A 13,340-nucleotide genomic window follows, 5' to 3' on the forward strand; every position below is an offset into this window, starting at 1 on the left:
CAGGAGAAACTCTTGGTGTCCCTGGGGAAGACTTCAGCGTGGCAGGTGTCTCACTGTTTATCCCCTCACATTGGTACCTTGAATGTCGTGGCTAGTGATTAGAGCCAGGGATCGGGAGCTGGTTCTGCCAGGTTCTGTTCCTGGCTCTGACACTGACCATGGATGAGCGACTTCCCCTCTCTGGATGATCCCCCCCTCAGTATGGATGATTACAATAAAGCTGCCCCACAGGGACTTGTAAGGCTTTGTTACTGTCTGCAAAGCACTGGAAGGGTCTTGGGTGAATGGTGCTAAATGAGATCTGTGTATCACAATGATGGTGATAAGTTTGGACTTGGATTTCAGAACCCTCTCCAGTCAAACATTGGGATACTGTGTGATGCAGCCACTCTCACGCTCCTCATCCAACGTGAGCAGCTGCTGTAGTGGAGTGAGGGAAAATGAAACATCTGAGGAAGAAGAGAATGAGATGGTGAGTGCAGGATTTATGAGCTCTAAAATACAGAGATTCCCTCCCCCTCACACTCCGGGTCCCCCCTTTCTCCTGCTTACCCCTAACACCAGCTGAGTTCTGTAATGGTAATTGGGGCCTAGTAGGTCTACCCCGGTTGTGAGCCTAACTGTGGGCAAGTGGATAAAAGTTTGTAAAGTATTACAGTAATCTATAACAATGAATGCTGATAGGAAAAGGTACACAAACAGTGAATTAGTTCGAATGAAAAGACCTAGTGATATAACTCAAGGACTATGTTAAGTCATGCCTGGAAAAAGAAATGTGGGACTGGAAGTCAATGGACCAAATTAGTGTATCAGAAAATAGGCCTAATTGTTGGGCAAAATAATCATAGAATAGAAGTACAGAACTGGAAGGGACCTCAGTAGGTCATCTAGTCCATTCCCCTGCACTCAAGTCAGGACTGAGTAATAACTAGACCATTCCTGACAGATGTTTGTCTAATGTGTTCTGAAAAACCTCCAGTGACAGTGTGACGTTCCCCTGGTATTAGCTGGCCTCTGGGAGCCAGCGTTACCCTGTTCTGCTGTGAGAACCTCCACTCCCGGGCTGTTCACGCACAGCCTCTAGCGTTTAAGCTGCTCCCAGCTATGTGAGCGAGCACTTTTGGCCAACCACTGCTTGGATTGTGCAACCGAATGACACTAGCCAATATCTCCGTTCCCAGACACAGCCCTAGGAACCTCCGTCTTGCAGTGTCCAGTTACGCCCTCTGGACGCTGCAGGCTTATATGAATTTGTCAATTTAACAAAGAAATTGATATGTACCAGGCTTGTTATCCCAAGGGGAGTCTCTGACATGCTTCAAACCAAATGCACTAGTTCAGGTAAAATAAACAAACATATTTATTAACTACAAAAGATAGATTTTAAGTGATTATAAGTCAAAGCAAAAGTCAGATTTGATCAAATGAAATAAAAGCAAAACGCATTCTAAGCTGATCTTAACGCTTACAGTGCCCTTACAAACTTAGATGCTTCTCACCACAGGCTGGCTGGTTGCTGTTCAGACAGGCTCTCCACTTTGATCAGCGCTTCAGTCACTTGGTGATAGTGTCTGTAGATGGAGGTGGAAGAGAGAGAGAGAGAGCGTGGCAAATGTCTCTCCCTTTTATCATGTCCTTTCTTCTCTCTTGGCTTTGCCGCCTTCCCCCCCGCCTCCCCCACCCCACTTCAGACTCAGGTAATCCTCATCGTAGTCCCAAACTGACCAAGGGAAGGGAGGTGACTCACTCAGGAGTCCAACAGATTCATTTGTTGCTGCCTAGGCCAGTGTCTTTGTTCCTGTGAGGCTGAGCTCGGTTTGTCCCATACATGCCCTGATGAGGTGTGAACTGCCCCTCTGCTCCTGGAGAGTTTTGCCTGGGCTTGTTTTAAGCCATGAGGTCACATTTTCAGCCTCATAACTACATACTTGAAATAACAATAATGCTCAGTGCATCATGAGCCTTCCGAAGACACCCAACATGACAAACTTTGCATTGGATCCCACACAATCTATTATAAGGATGAACATGGGGGTGCAGGGTGTTCCCCCAAGGTACAGAGCATCACAGACGGAGATTCCACAACTTCCCCAGGCAATTTATTCCAGTGCTTAACTACCCTGACAGTTAGGAAGTTTTTCCTAATGTCCAACCTAAACCTCCCTTGCTGCAATTTAAGCCCTTTGCTTCTTGTCCTATCCTCAGAGGTTAAGCACAATTTTTTCATGCATCTCCTTTTAACAACCTTTTATGTACTTGAAAACTGTTTCTCCCTCAGTCTTCTTCAGACTAAACAAACTCAATTTTTTTCAATCTTCCCTCATAGGTCATGTTTTCTAGACCTTTAATAATTTTTGTTGCTCTCCTCTGGACTTTCTCCAATTTGTCCGCATCTTTCCTGAAATGTGGCCCCCAGAACTGGACACAATAATCCAGCTGAGGCCTTATCAGCGCGGAGCGGAGCAGAAGAATTACTTCTCATGTCTTGCTTACAACACTCCTGCTGATACCTCCCAGAATGATGTTTGCTTTTTTTGCAACAGTGTTACATACCTGACTCATATTTAGCTTGTGATCCACTATAACCCCCAGATCCCTTTCTGCAGTACTCCTTCCTAGACAGTCATTTCCCATTTTGTATGTGTGCAACGATTATTCCTTCCTAAGTGGAGCACTTTGCATTTGTCCTTATTGAATTTCATCCTGTTTACTTCAGAGCATTTCTCCAGTTTGTCCAGATCATTTTGAATTTGAATTCTATCGTCCAAAGCACTTGCAACCCCTCCCAGCATGGTATCACCTGTGAAGTTTATAAGTGCCATTATGTAAATAATTGAAGATATTGAACAGGCCAGGACTGAGCCCTGCAGGACCCCACTCAATATGCCATTACAGCTTGACTGTGAACCACTGATAACTACTTTCTGGGAATGTTTTCCAACTAGTTATGCACCCACCTTATAGTAGCTCCACCTAGGTTGTATTTCCCTAGTTTGTTTATGAGAAGGTCACGTGAGACAGTATTAAATGCCTCATTAAGGTCAAGATATACCAGATCTGCCACTTCCTCCCATTCACGAAGAATTGTTACTCTGTCAAAGAAAGCTGTTCAGTAGGTCTGACATGATTTGTTTGTGACAAATCAGTGTTGACTGTTACTTATCACCTTCTTATATTCTAAGTGTTTGCAAGTGATTGGTTGATTATTTGCTCCATTGTCTTTCCCGGTACTAAAGTTAAGCTGACTGCTCTGTAATTCCCCGGGTTGTCCTTATTCCCCTTTTTATAGAATGGCACTATATTTGCCTTCTTCCAGTCCTCTGGAATCTCTCCAATCTATGAGTTTTCAAAGATAATTGCTAATGGCTCAGATATCTTCTCAGTCAGCTCCTTGAGCATTCTAGGTTGTATTTCATCAGGCCCTGTCAACTTGAAGACATCTAACTTGTCTACGTAATTTTTAACTTGTTCTTTCCCTATTTTACCTAAGAACATAAAAAAGCCATACCGGGTCAGACCAATAGTCCATCTAGCCCAGTATCCTGTCTTCCACCAGTGGCCAATGCCAGGTGGGATTCAGAGGGAGTGAACAAAACAGGAAGTCACTGAGAGATCCATCCCCTATTACCCACTCCCAGTTTCTGGCAGACGGAAGCTAGGGACTCAGACTGCAGATCCTACCTCATTTTCACGGGCATTCATTGTGTTAGACATCTGATCACTACTAACCTTTTTGGTAAAAACTGAAACAAAAAAAGTCATTTAGCACTTCTGGCAGTTCCACATTTTCTGTTATTGTCTTTCCCCCCTCACTGAGTAATCAGCCTACCCTGTCCTTGGTCTTCCTCTTGCTTCTAATGTATTTGGAGAACATTTAATGAGGGGATGAGCAATTCCACTTATCAATCCCTCTTGGGGTCCTCCAAAAGGCTTTTTGGGGAAAGTTAGAAGATGGTGGCTGGATGAAAGACCAGAGGACAAGAAAAAGCAAGCTTCACCATCATGGCTGTCGCTGCCACTGTCTCTTGGGACCCTGGGAATCACCATAACACTGCTGGGCCTTTGTCATCCAGATCCTGAGAGTTGTCCTGTTGAGACTTCGCCAGAGAGAGGGACCCAGATGACCCTGCTTCCTCTATCAGCTAAATGCCAACCACCATCAGGGATGGGAGACTTTGTCTTCCTCTCTCCTGCCACCCAGCGACATCCTTTTCTTTCCCTACCTTGCTTCTTTTCTTTCTATCTCTCTCCTTCTGTTTAATAACAGTCTGGCTTAGCTGGCCGAGATTGCATTTTTATTTATTTGTTTATTAATTTTTGCAGTACTGCTGTAGGCCTGCCACTAGGAAGGTAGCAAAAAGCAATGTCTTAAATGGCCCAGTGCTGGTACAAGTTTGCCAGGTCTCAGATGGGGGTGATCAGACCATGTGCTGTGTTTCTCCAGCAGCAAGACTGCAAATGAGAGTCAGCACCAGAAATAGAAGCTGCATTTTCTATCTTTTCTGTTCCCTTTTATGTGTGTCTGTGTCCGTATTGTTTTGTTTCCAAGAAAACAGGCTCAGATTTCAGAGGCAGCTCCAGCTCCTCTCAGCTAACTTCTTTTTTCCCCATAAAGGACATTTATTATCCTTTTTAATACCATCTAAGATTGCCAGAAGGGGGATTTCCTTCTAAAAACTCCCTTCAGTTAAAGGCAAAGGGAACAAGAGATGTGATTAAAATAAAAGCCTTATGTAAAACTTTATATTGCAAATGCTTTGACTATTTTTCCTTCTTTTCTGCATCGTTAATAAAAGGTAAAAGATTTGTAATGGTGTGTTTACCATGTTACTAAGTAGGCTGAGGTCCCTTTATACCAAATGCTGAACTGTTTAATGTTGGACAGTGATGCATTAGCAGTGACTTTTTGGGCCCATTTAGTCCATCAAAATTAATACAATAGTTCCGCAAGAGAGTCCTCTTCCCCCCACACTCCAGGTCCACCAATCCAGTTGTGTTCTCCTGAGAGATCCCCCTTTCTTTAAATTCTACTTTCTTCTGCGTCCCTGGGCTTGTCCATGTTTACAAAGTGCCTTCCTAAAATATCCCTTCTTTCCCCTCTCCAGGAGCTGATGTGCTCTCTTGAGGGTCCTCAGAAGCAGGATTCCCTGGTTCAGAGTGTGTGGCTGGATGACAGTGTGGGCACACCCAGTAGTGCTAGCTCACCAGGTAAACTGTGCTCCTACCTCCCTCTCTAGAACATGTGAGGGTGTGGAGAGGTAAAGAGACAGCAGTAGCACCTGTTCTCAATACCCAGAATGGGAAAAGTGCAGGGAGGTGAAGTGAAGTAGCAAAGGGCAGGAGAGGAATTCAAACTAGTGAGGGAGCATAGAGAAAGGAGACAGGGAGATGTGAGGAGAGAGTTTAGGCTGGGGGCACTTAGGATTTGCACAGTATAAATGCTTTGATACATATGGGAGTGGGGAGATGGGAGCAGGGACAGACTTTAGGTAAATCCTGTGGACAGAATGTATATATATATGTGTGTATACGGAGAGAGATTATAGACAGGGCTCGCAGACCTGTCTGCTATTATGGTCGCCTGACACTTCCCATGATAAGACCCTGTTTTCATGTAGCTATAACTTTGCCAGACTTTAACTGTTTGGGCTGAAATTGCCAATGCTGGGTGTTTGCCTCAGGCTGATTGGGGAAAGGGAGCAGGGGGAAATCAGTGAAATTGGTTCCGCTGTTTCTAACAATTAGATTACCTTTTTTTGCCCATGTTAAAAAAAGATTGTGAGACTTTTTCTCAGAACAGCTCTTGTGCCCCCATGGTTTGGAGCAGGCAGGAATTAAAATTTGAAGCAGGAGGATGTCAGGGATGTGACTTCCGCTATCCCTGTGAGAATCCAACCAAACTTGGCCAGATTAAAAACCTTTGAAAAAAATCACAGTTTGCACATGCTCAGCACTCACTTGCTAGAGCTTAACGACTAAAATCTCTGAAGAGTCCATTGTCCCTGAGCATACTGCATCCACTCCTCACACTGACCAGCAAGTGCATGTGCCATCCCCACAGAGTGACTGAGCATGTTCCGTCCCCTCTCATCTTCTGCACGTGACAGGACTGCACCTGTGCCACCTCCATGGAGTAATACAGCATATACCAACCCAGGGCTACAGGAACTCAGACTGACTTCCCCTGTTGTTGATGCTTCCAGCTGCTCTAGACTGGGCTGGGGCAGGGCTGGGGCACTGGAACTGAGAGAAGGGAGCCTGTTTCTCCTGTTCTGTCAGTGACATTGCCCCTCCTCCCTGACAGACACCCAGGCTGCATGGAAAAGGAAGCCATTTTATTAGAATGCAGAGGGTCCAAGAGCTGGATAGGGAGATGGAAAAGAGAATATTGGGACAAGGAGTCTAGTGAGACTGGGACTGCAGGGGGGGAGGAAACTGACTGTGAGTGGAGGGGGGCAGGTTGGGACTGGTTATGCATAGAGACTGGGCCAAGGAGCTAGGGAGGGCCTGGCTGGGGAACATGAGATGGGATAAGTAGCTTAGGGAGGGAGACTAGGACTGGAAGCCAATTTGCAGGGGAGGATGGAGGAAGGAAGAGAGGGACAAATTGTGTGAGGAGTTAGGAGGGGGAGACTAGGACTGGCTGAGCAAGGTGACTGAGATGAGAAGCCTGAAGAATGGAAACTGGGCCTGGGGAATGGAACCAGACATCAGTCTCTGCAGTAACAGTAGTTTTCCTCCCTGCGGGGCTATATATCAGGCTAACATTGATATTAAGTTAGGGGATGGAGCCAGGCCTCAGGGTTTCCATAGCAGCAGCAGTGTGTCCCTTTCATCATAGCCCTTGTAGTGCCCTGGCAATGGTGGTATGTTGGGTGGCATTCAGGTCCCTACCTCAAGTGGTCTGGTGTTACTGGGAGTAGTGGGGAAGAGGAGATGGTGTGTGACAGGAGAACAGACTTGTACAGGGGCTGGTGTTCTGGAACATGGAGGCGCAGGAGAACCTGAGAACTTAGAACTTAGAACTTAGAGCAGCAGCCAGCTAGGAACCCACATATCAGTTTCAGGGATGGAGTCAGGCTGCAGGGTCTCCAGAGCATCCCGCCCTACAGGACTATGTAGGAGCCCAGGAATTAGGTCCATTCCATGTGTACAGAGCCAGGCTTCAAGGAATCAACAGCAGGAAAATACTCTTCCTGGAGGGGCAAAGAGGAGTCTGGCCCTAATGTTGATACTGGGGTAGAATGAGGCTTTAAGTGCTCTGTGACAGAGGTGGCAGCACTCCACTAACCTAGTGCATCATGGCAGTGAATGAATTCTGGATTTGGATCCCAGACTCTTCCCAGTAGCCGAGCATTTCTCTCTGCCAGGATATTGGGGACTAGAAAGGTTAGAACCAGGTGTTACGTTTGCTGAAGCAGAATTTCATCCCTTCATACAAGTCTATGTAGGAGCCCAGCACCAATATCAACAGAGGTTGGAGCCAGGACCCACACAGCATGCCACCATACGGGGCTACATGGGATCTCAGAAATTAGGTCAATTCCATGTGTAGGATCAGGCATAAAGGACAGAAAAGCAGGCAAACATCCCTCCTTGCAGGGTTATATAGGAGCCTGGCAGGAATGTTAATACTGGGCCAGTTAATACTGGCTCTGTACATAAATACTAGATGCCCAAAAAGCCACAATCCAACAAACAAGGAAGACGACCATATTGGTTAAAAAACTGACATGGTTAGAGGGGAAATGAAGGCAGCTATTAAAAATGAAAGAAAGGGGGACGTTCACAGTAATGAATATAAATCAGAATCTAGCAAATATAGAAAATTGATAAGGGAAGCAAAGGGACACAAAGAGAAATCTATGGCCAGCAGAATTAAGGACAATAACTTATCATGATTATTATCAATAATAATGCAAAAAGGCAGAAGTGTTCAAAAATATTTGTTCTCTATTTGGGGGGTATAGTCAGTCATATCATATGATAACATATTTCGCAGTCCATTAGTATCTCAGGAGGATTTTAAACAGAGGCTACTAAAGTTGGACATTTTTAAAATCAACAGGCCCAGATAACTTTCATCCAAGAGTTTTAAAAGAGCTGGCTGACGAGCTTGTTGGACTGTTAATGTTTATTTTCAATACGTCTTGGAACACTGGGGAAGTTCCAGAAGACTGGAAGAAAACTAACATTGTGCAATCATTTAAAAAGGGTAAACGGGACGACTTGGGTGCTTATAGTCTGACAGTGATCCTAGGCAAGCTAATGGAGTGGCTGATAGAGGCCTCATAAAGAATTAAAGGCGGGTAATATAATTCATGCCAATCAACATGGGTTATGGCAAACAGATCCTGTCAAACTAACTAACTTGATGTCTTTTATTTATAAGAGTACAAGTTTGGTTGATAAATGTAATAGTGTTGATGTAACAGACTTCTGTAAGGGATTTGACTTAGTACCACATGACATTTTGATTAAAAAACTGGAAAAATATAAAATTAAACTGGCGCACGTTAAATGGAGTAAAAGCTGGCTAACTGATAAGTCTCAAAACGTAATTGTAAATGGGGAATCGTCATTAAACGGGTGTGTTTCTAGTGGAGTCCCACAGGGATTAGTTCTTGGCCCTATGCTGTTTAACATTTTTATTAATGACTAGGAAGAAAACATAAAATAATCACTGATAAAGTATTCAGATAACACAAAAATTGGGGTAATGGAAAATAATGAAGGGAATAATGAAGGTCACTGATAGAGAATGGTCTGGATCACTTAGTAAGCTGGGTGCAGGCAAACAGTATGTGTTTTAATATGGCTGAATGTAAATGTATACAGCTAATAACAAAGAACATAGGCCATACTTACAGGATGAGTGACTCTATCCCAGGAAGCAATGACTCTGAAAAAGATTTGGGAGTAGGGTGGATAATCAGCTGAATATGAGCTCCCAGTGCAATGCTGTGGCAATAAAGAGCTAATGCAATCCTTGGGATGTATAAACAGGGGACAAATTGGAGAGAGTCCAGCAGAGCATAATGAAAATTATTAGGTGGCTGGGGCACATGACTTATGAGGAGAGGCTGGGGGAACTGGGCTTATTTAATCTGCAGAAGAGAAGAGTGAGGGGGGATTTGATAGCAACCTTCAACTACCTGAAGGGGGGTTCCAAAGAAGATGGAACTAAGCTGTTCTCAGTGGTGGCAGATGTCAGAACAAGAAGCAATGGTCTCAAGTTGCAGTGGGGGAGGTCTAGGTTGGATATTAGGAAACACTATTTCACTAGGAGGGTGGTGACGCAGTGGAATGGGTTACCTAGGGAGGTGGTGGAATCTCCTTCCTTAGAGGTTTTTAAGGCCTGGCTTGACAATGCCCTGGCTGGGATGATTTAGTTGGTGTTGATCGTGCTTTGAGCAGGGGGTTGGACTAGATGACCTCCTGAGGTCTTGTCCAACCCTCATCTTCTATGATTCTATGATTCTTCTAAGAATCTCGAGTAGGGGTAGAGAGGTTGTTTTACCTCTGTATTTGGCACAGGTGCGACCACTGTTGGAATACTGTGTCCCGTTCTGGTGTCCACAATTCAAGAAGGATGCTGATAAATTCGAGAGGGTTCAGAGAAGTGCCACTTGAATGATATTAGAAAACATCCCATATAGTGATAGACTTAAGGAGCTCAATTTATTTAACTTAATAAAGATAAGATTAATGGATGACTTGATCACAATCTATATGTATCTACTTGGGATACAAATATTTAATTAAAAACCGTGAGGAGTTCTTGTGACACCTTAGCGACTAACAAATTTATTTGGGCTAAAACCCACTTCATCAGATGCATGGAGTGAAAAAAACAATAAGCAGACTATATATTATAGTACATTAAAAGATGGGAGTTGCCTTACTAAGTGGGGGGCCAATGCTAACTAGCCAATTCAATTAAGGTGGAAGTGGCCTATTCTCAACAGTTGACAAGAAGGGGTGAATACAAAAATAATTTTCCTTCGTTAGTGCTAACAAGGCCAATGCAATCAAGGTGGCCCATTTCCAACCATTGACAAGAAGGTGTGAATATCAGCAGGGGGAAAATTACTTTTTGTATGTTTAATAATAAGGTCTTCAATCTAGCTGACATGGGTATAACATGCTCCAATGCCTGGATGTTTTAGCTAGACAAATTCAGGCTGGAAATAAGGCATAAATGTTTAACATTAACCATGTTAACAATTTACAAAAGATTGTAGATTCTCCATCACTAGCAATGTTTAAACCAAGATTGGATTTTTTCAAAAAACAATATACTGCAGGAATTATTGTCCTATTTCATACTGGGCAAGTCACTTAAATGAAACTTTTTCCCAGGTGGTCACTGATTGTGTGTTCCTCATTTTCTAGGTGGCCAGTGTGAGATCCTGGGGTCTGATTTGCAGAAGGGCTAAAATCTATAAGAGCTGTGCTTTGAACATATGAACTGCTATGAGTCTCAAATTGGGCCGCCAAAATTAATGGACAATTCTAACTATTCTCTTTGTGCCTCAGTTCCCAGTATCTAAAATGGGGCTCATATCACCCCACAAGCTCATAGGGGTGTCATGAAGATAAATTGATTATAGTCTGGGAAGCACTCAGGTACTGTAGTAAAGAGCACCATAGGAAAGCCCCTGAAGAAATTAATAATATTGAATTCAGAAGAGTGTTTAAGTAGTATGCAGTAAATAAGCCCTGGGGCCACACACTGAACACCACAGAGAAAACAAAACATTAACTGAGCACTATCCAGCCTTAATTCTAGCATTTCCTCACTTTCAAGTGCTTGACTTTACAACTTAACAATGTTCTTTTAAAATAGTTTTCTGTGTGTAATAGTAGCCAGAGACACAGGGGTAGTGGGGTTGAGATGAGAGGACAGACTATGCACATTTGGAGTGGTTGGAGACAGTGCTTAATTTGTAATGAAAGGTGCCAGGGCTCAAGTAATGTTTATATTTTCATAACTGACGCAGCAACCCCACAGTTGCTGGGCATATGAACTGTCAAGCTTAGAGGTGCTGGAGTTCAACTCTAGCAAGCCCTGGATCAAATTAAGAACTGTTGGAGAGCAGCTTTGCCACATGCAGGGAAACTCACCAGACAATGCAAGAGGTTGTAGGGATCAGAAAGGTGAGGGTGATGGCTAATGGGTGGAGACAGATTATGGATCACAGATTGGGGTGACAGAACTGTTTTTCCCATTCCTGGAAGAGCTCATTTTCTTGTATGCTTGGCTCTCTTCTAGTAACCCGACTGCTCCCTTCTAGCAACGCTGCAGGCTCCCTGGAGAAGGGGAAAGGCAGCAAGGCAGATGCTCAGCGTTACAGCCCGGTATGTGCCAGGCCTCCATGTGCTTCCATCTTCACCAACACCCAGATGATCATGGGGCAGGGAGGAGCTGGGCTTGGTGCAGGGGGCTTTGTGTGCTCAGGAGGCCAGGGTGCATAGGGACAATGCTTCAGGAAAGGTTAAAGAACTGCCATTTCCTTGTTCTACAGGCCTCCATTTTGTGCTGTGTGTGATGTCATCGCTGGAGGGGTGTCACAGTGCATGCTAGGTAATGCACAGGTAACTGATACACTAGGAGCCTTCATGCCCCTGGATGGAGAGTTGGAGGCAGGTGCCTGAACTGTGAAGGATGAGAAGGGGCCTTTTCCCCACCTCCACCCCTCCACGAGGCAGATTCACAGTGAAGCAACATCCTAGTGGTTCCCGCCCCTTCCATGGCCAACTCCCTGTGCCCCTACGCATTTAGCTGAGCCCCTTTCTCTGGCAACTTCTTTGCACCACACTCAACAACATAACCTTTCCCAGCCACCTCTCCCTGCCTCATCGTACTCTGGCCCCTTCTTAGCGCTGCCCCCCTACCCCCCAAATGCTCTTTTAAGTTTCCCACTTGTTCAGACATCCCCCATGGTTCCTAAGGTTTTCTTATTTTGCTGAACCATCTCTTGCTCACCGGCTAGTTTTGTGTCTGTCTCCATGTCTGTCCATTGGTGGAATGTGCTTTTCTGTGGCAGTGTTACAGCTTATTCAGATAGTCACATTATGCCTATGAGCTACTGGACAGCTATAATGGGGTGAGTGGTAGCAGGGCTAGAGGGAGCACTCTGAGCAGCAGGGGCCCTAGGGGTTCTGAGATGCAGTGGGAGCAGTTTCTCTGGTTTTGTTAATGTCTTGGTGAGTGAGTTATCCAGGTGACAAACTTCCTCTCTCTGACCTGACAGCAAAGTAGCACAGTGCCCCATGGGTGGTGTGGATGTCATTCTGTGACACACTCCCCTCAGGGACTGCAGACTTAGCAATAGAACCATGGGAGGGATGGGGTGGCAGAGGAACCACCCATGGGGAAGGAAATACAAATAGCTGATTTTCAGTTTACTGGCCCTTCTCAAAAGTCAGAAAAAAAAATTGTTTTGGGTTCAACAAACCATTTTATCTGGCTTTTGATCTTTTTAAATGTCAATTTTTAAAAATAAAGTTGAAGTAAACGTCAGCACAAAGTCATTTAGAACTGAAATATCTAAATATTTCATTTTGAAAATGCCTAAACAAAACATTACTTAGACTAAGATCTTTAGGGGAGGAACCAGCTCTGGGGTGGAGGGAGGTGGTCAGGTTGAGGAGTAGACAGAACAAGTGAGGCCAGATGGTCCCTTCAGAGGAGTGGTAGCTCTAAGATTTGGGTGAGGGGAACTTGCTTTTTACTGTGTGTCTGGTTGTCTCTCTCTCAGGATTTGCTGCTGAAGTGAAGGGCCTGGCTACTCCTCACCTTAGAGATTCAGAGGAGAAAAGCTGGATTCCCAAGACTGCTGGCCCTTCTGCTTCCTCCAGTGATGGTTGTGTTAAAAGCAACCAGAAAACCAACCACGAAACCAAATGTGGCATTAATTCATCCAAGTATCTCATTCTAGCTCAGCCACCTCTGGGGCCAGGAACAAGCTATTCCACTAGGGGATTTCCATCCACCAGTGGAGGAGAGAGAGTGAAAAGGGAACACTTTCAGTTTGTTTTTATTCCTGATATAAAACTTTCCCTGTTGAGTCCAGTGCAGAAGGGTTCAGATAGCCTGTTCATGGTCCTCTCTTCTTAGGAAAGCAGCACTTAAGAGTCCATTCTTGAGGAGGCAGAGAAATCCAGTTCACGATTGCTGCTCTATGAATTGACATGGACTATGCCATTGACCTCCAAGGTCATTACTGTAACCCTGTCATTAAAGAGAGGCCCAGGCCCTGAACCCATTGAGGGCTAAGCCTGTCCCCTCAGAATGTGTGTACATGAAGGTCTCTCCTTCCCCCATCTTTCATCAC

The 13,340-nt window shown here is 44.7% G+C and overlaps 1 protein-coding gene across 5 annotated transcripts in view; it reads left to right on the plus strand.

Annotated features, from left to right (window-relative positions):
- Nucleotides 1-13,112, plus strand: part of LOC116815541 (rap1 GTPase-activating protein 1-like) — a 53,568-nt gene extending 40,456 nt beyond the window's left edge. For 3 of the 5 annotated variants that reach the window (XM_032763983.2, XM_032763978.2, XM_032763982.2), the window contains 5 exons: nucleotides 346-472; nucleotides 5,106-5,208; nucleotides 11,276-11,361; nucleotides 11,529-11,598; nucleotides 12,765-13,112. In XM_032763983.2, coding sequence (XP_032619874.1) covers nucleotides 346-472; nucleotides 5,106-5,208; nucleotides 11,276-11,361; nucleotides 11,529-11,552 — 340 coding nt within the window. In that variant the 3' untranslated portion in view covers nucleotides 11,553-11,598; nucleotides 12,765-13,112. The remainder of the gene's footprint in view (nucleotides 1-345; nucleotides 473-5,105; nucleotides 5,209-11,275; nucleotides 11,362-11,528; nucleotides 11,599-12,764) is intronic. The other 2 variants (XM_032763979.2, XM_032763980.2) reach the window with 2 other exon arrangements.
- The last annotated feature ends 228 nt before the right edge of the window (nucleotides 13,113-13,340 follow it).

This window comes from Chelonoidis abingdonii, chromosome 1, assembly GCF_003597395.2.
Source record: "Chelonoidis abingdonii isolate Lonesome George chromosome 1, CheloAbing_2.0, whole genome shotgun sequence".
Classification (NCBI taxonomy): Eukaryota; Metazoa; Chordata; order Testudines; family Testudinidae; genus Chelonoidis; species Chelonoidis abingdonii.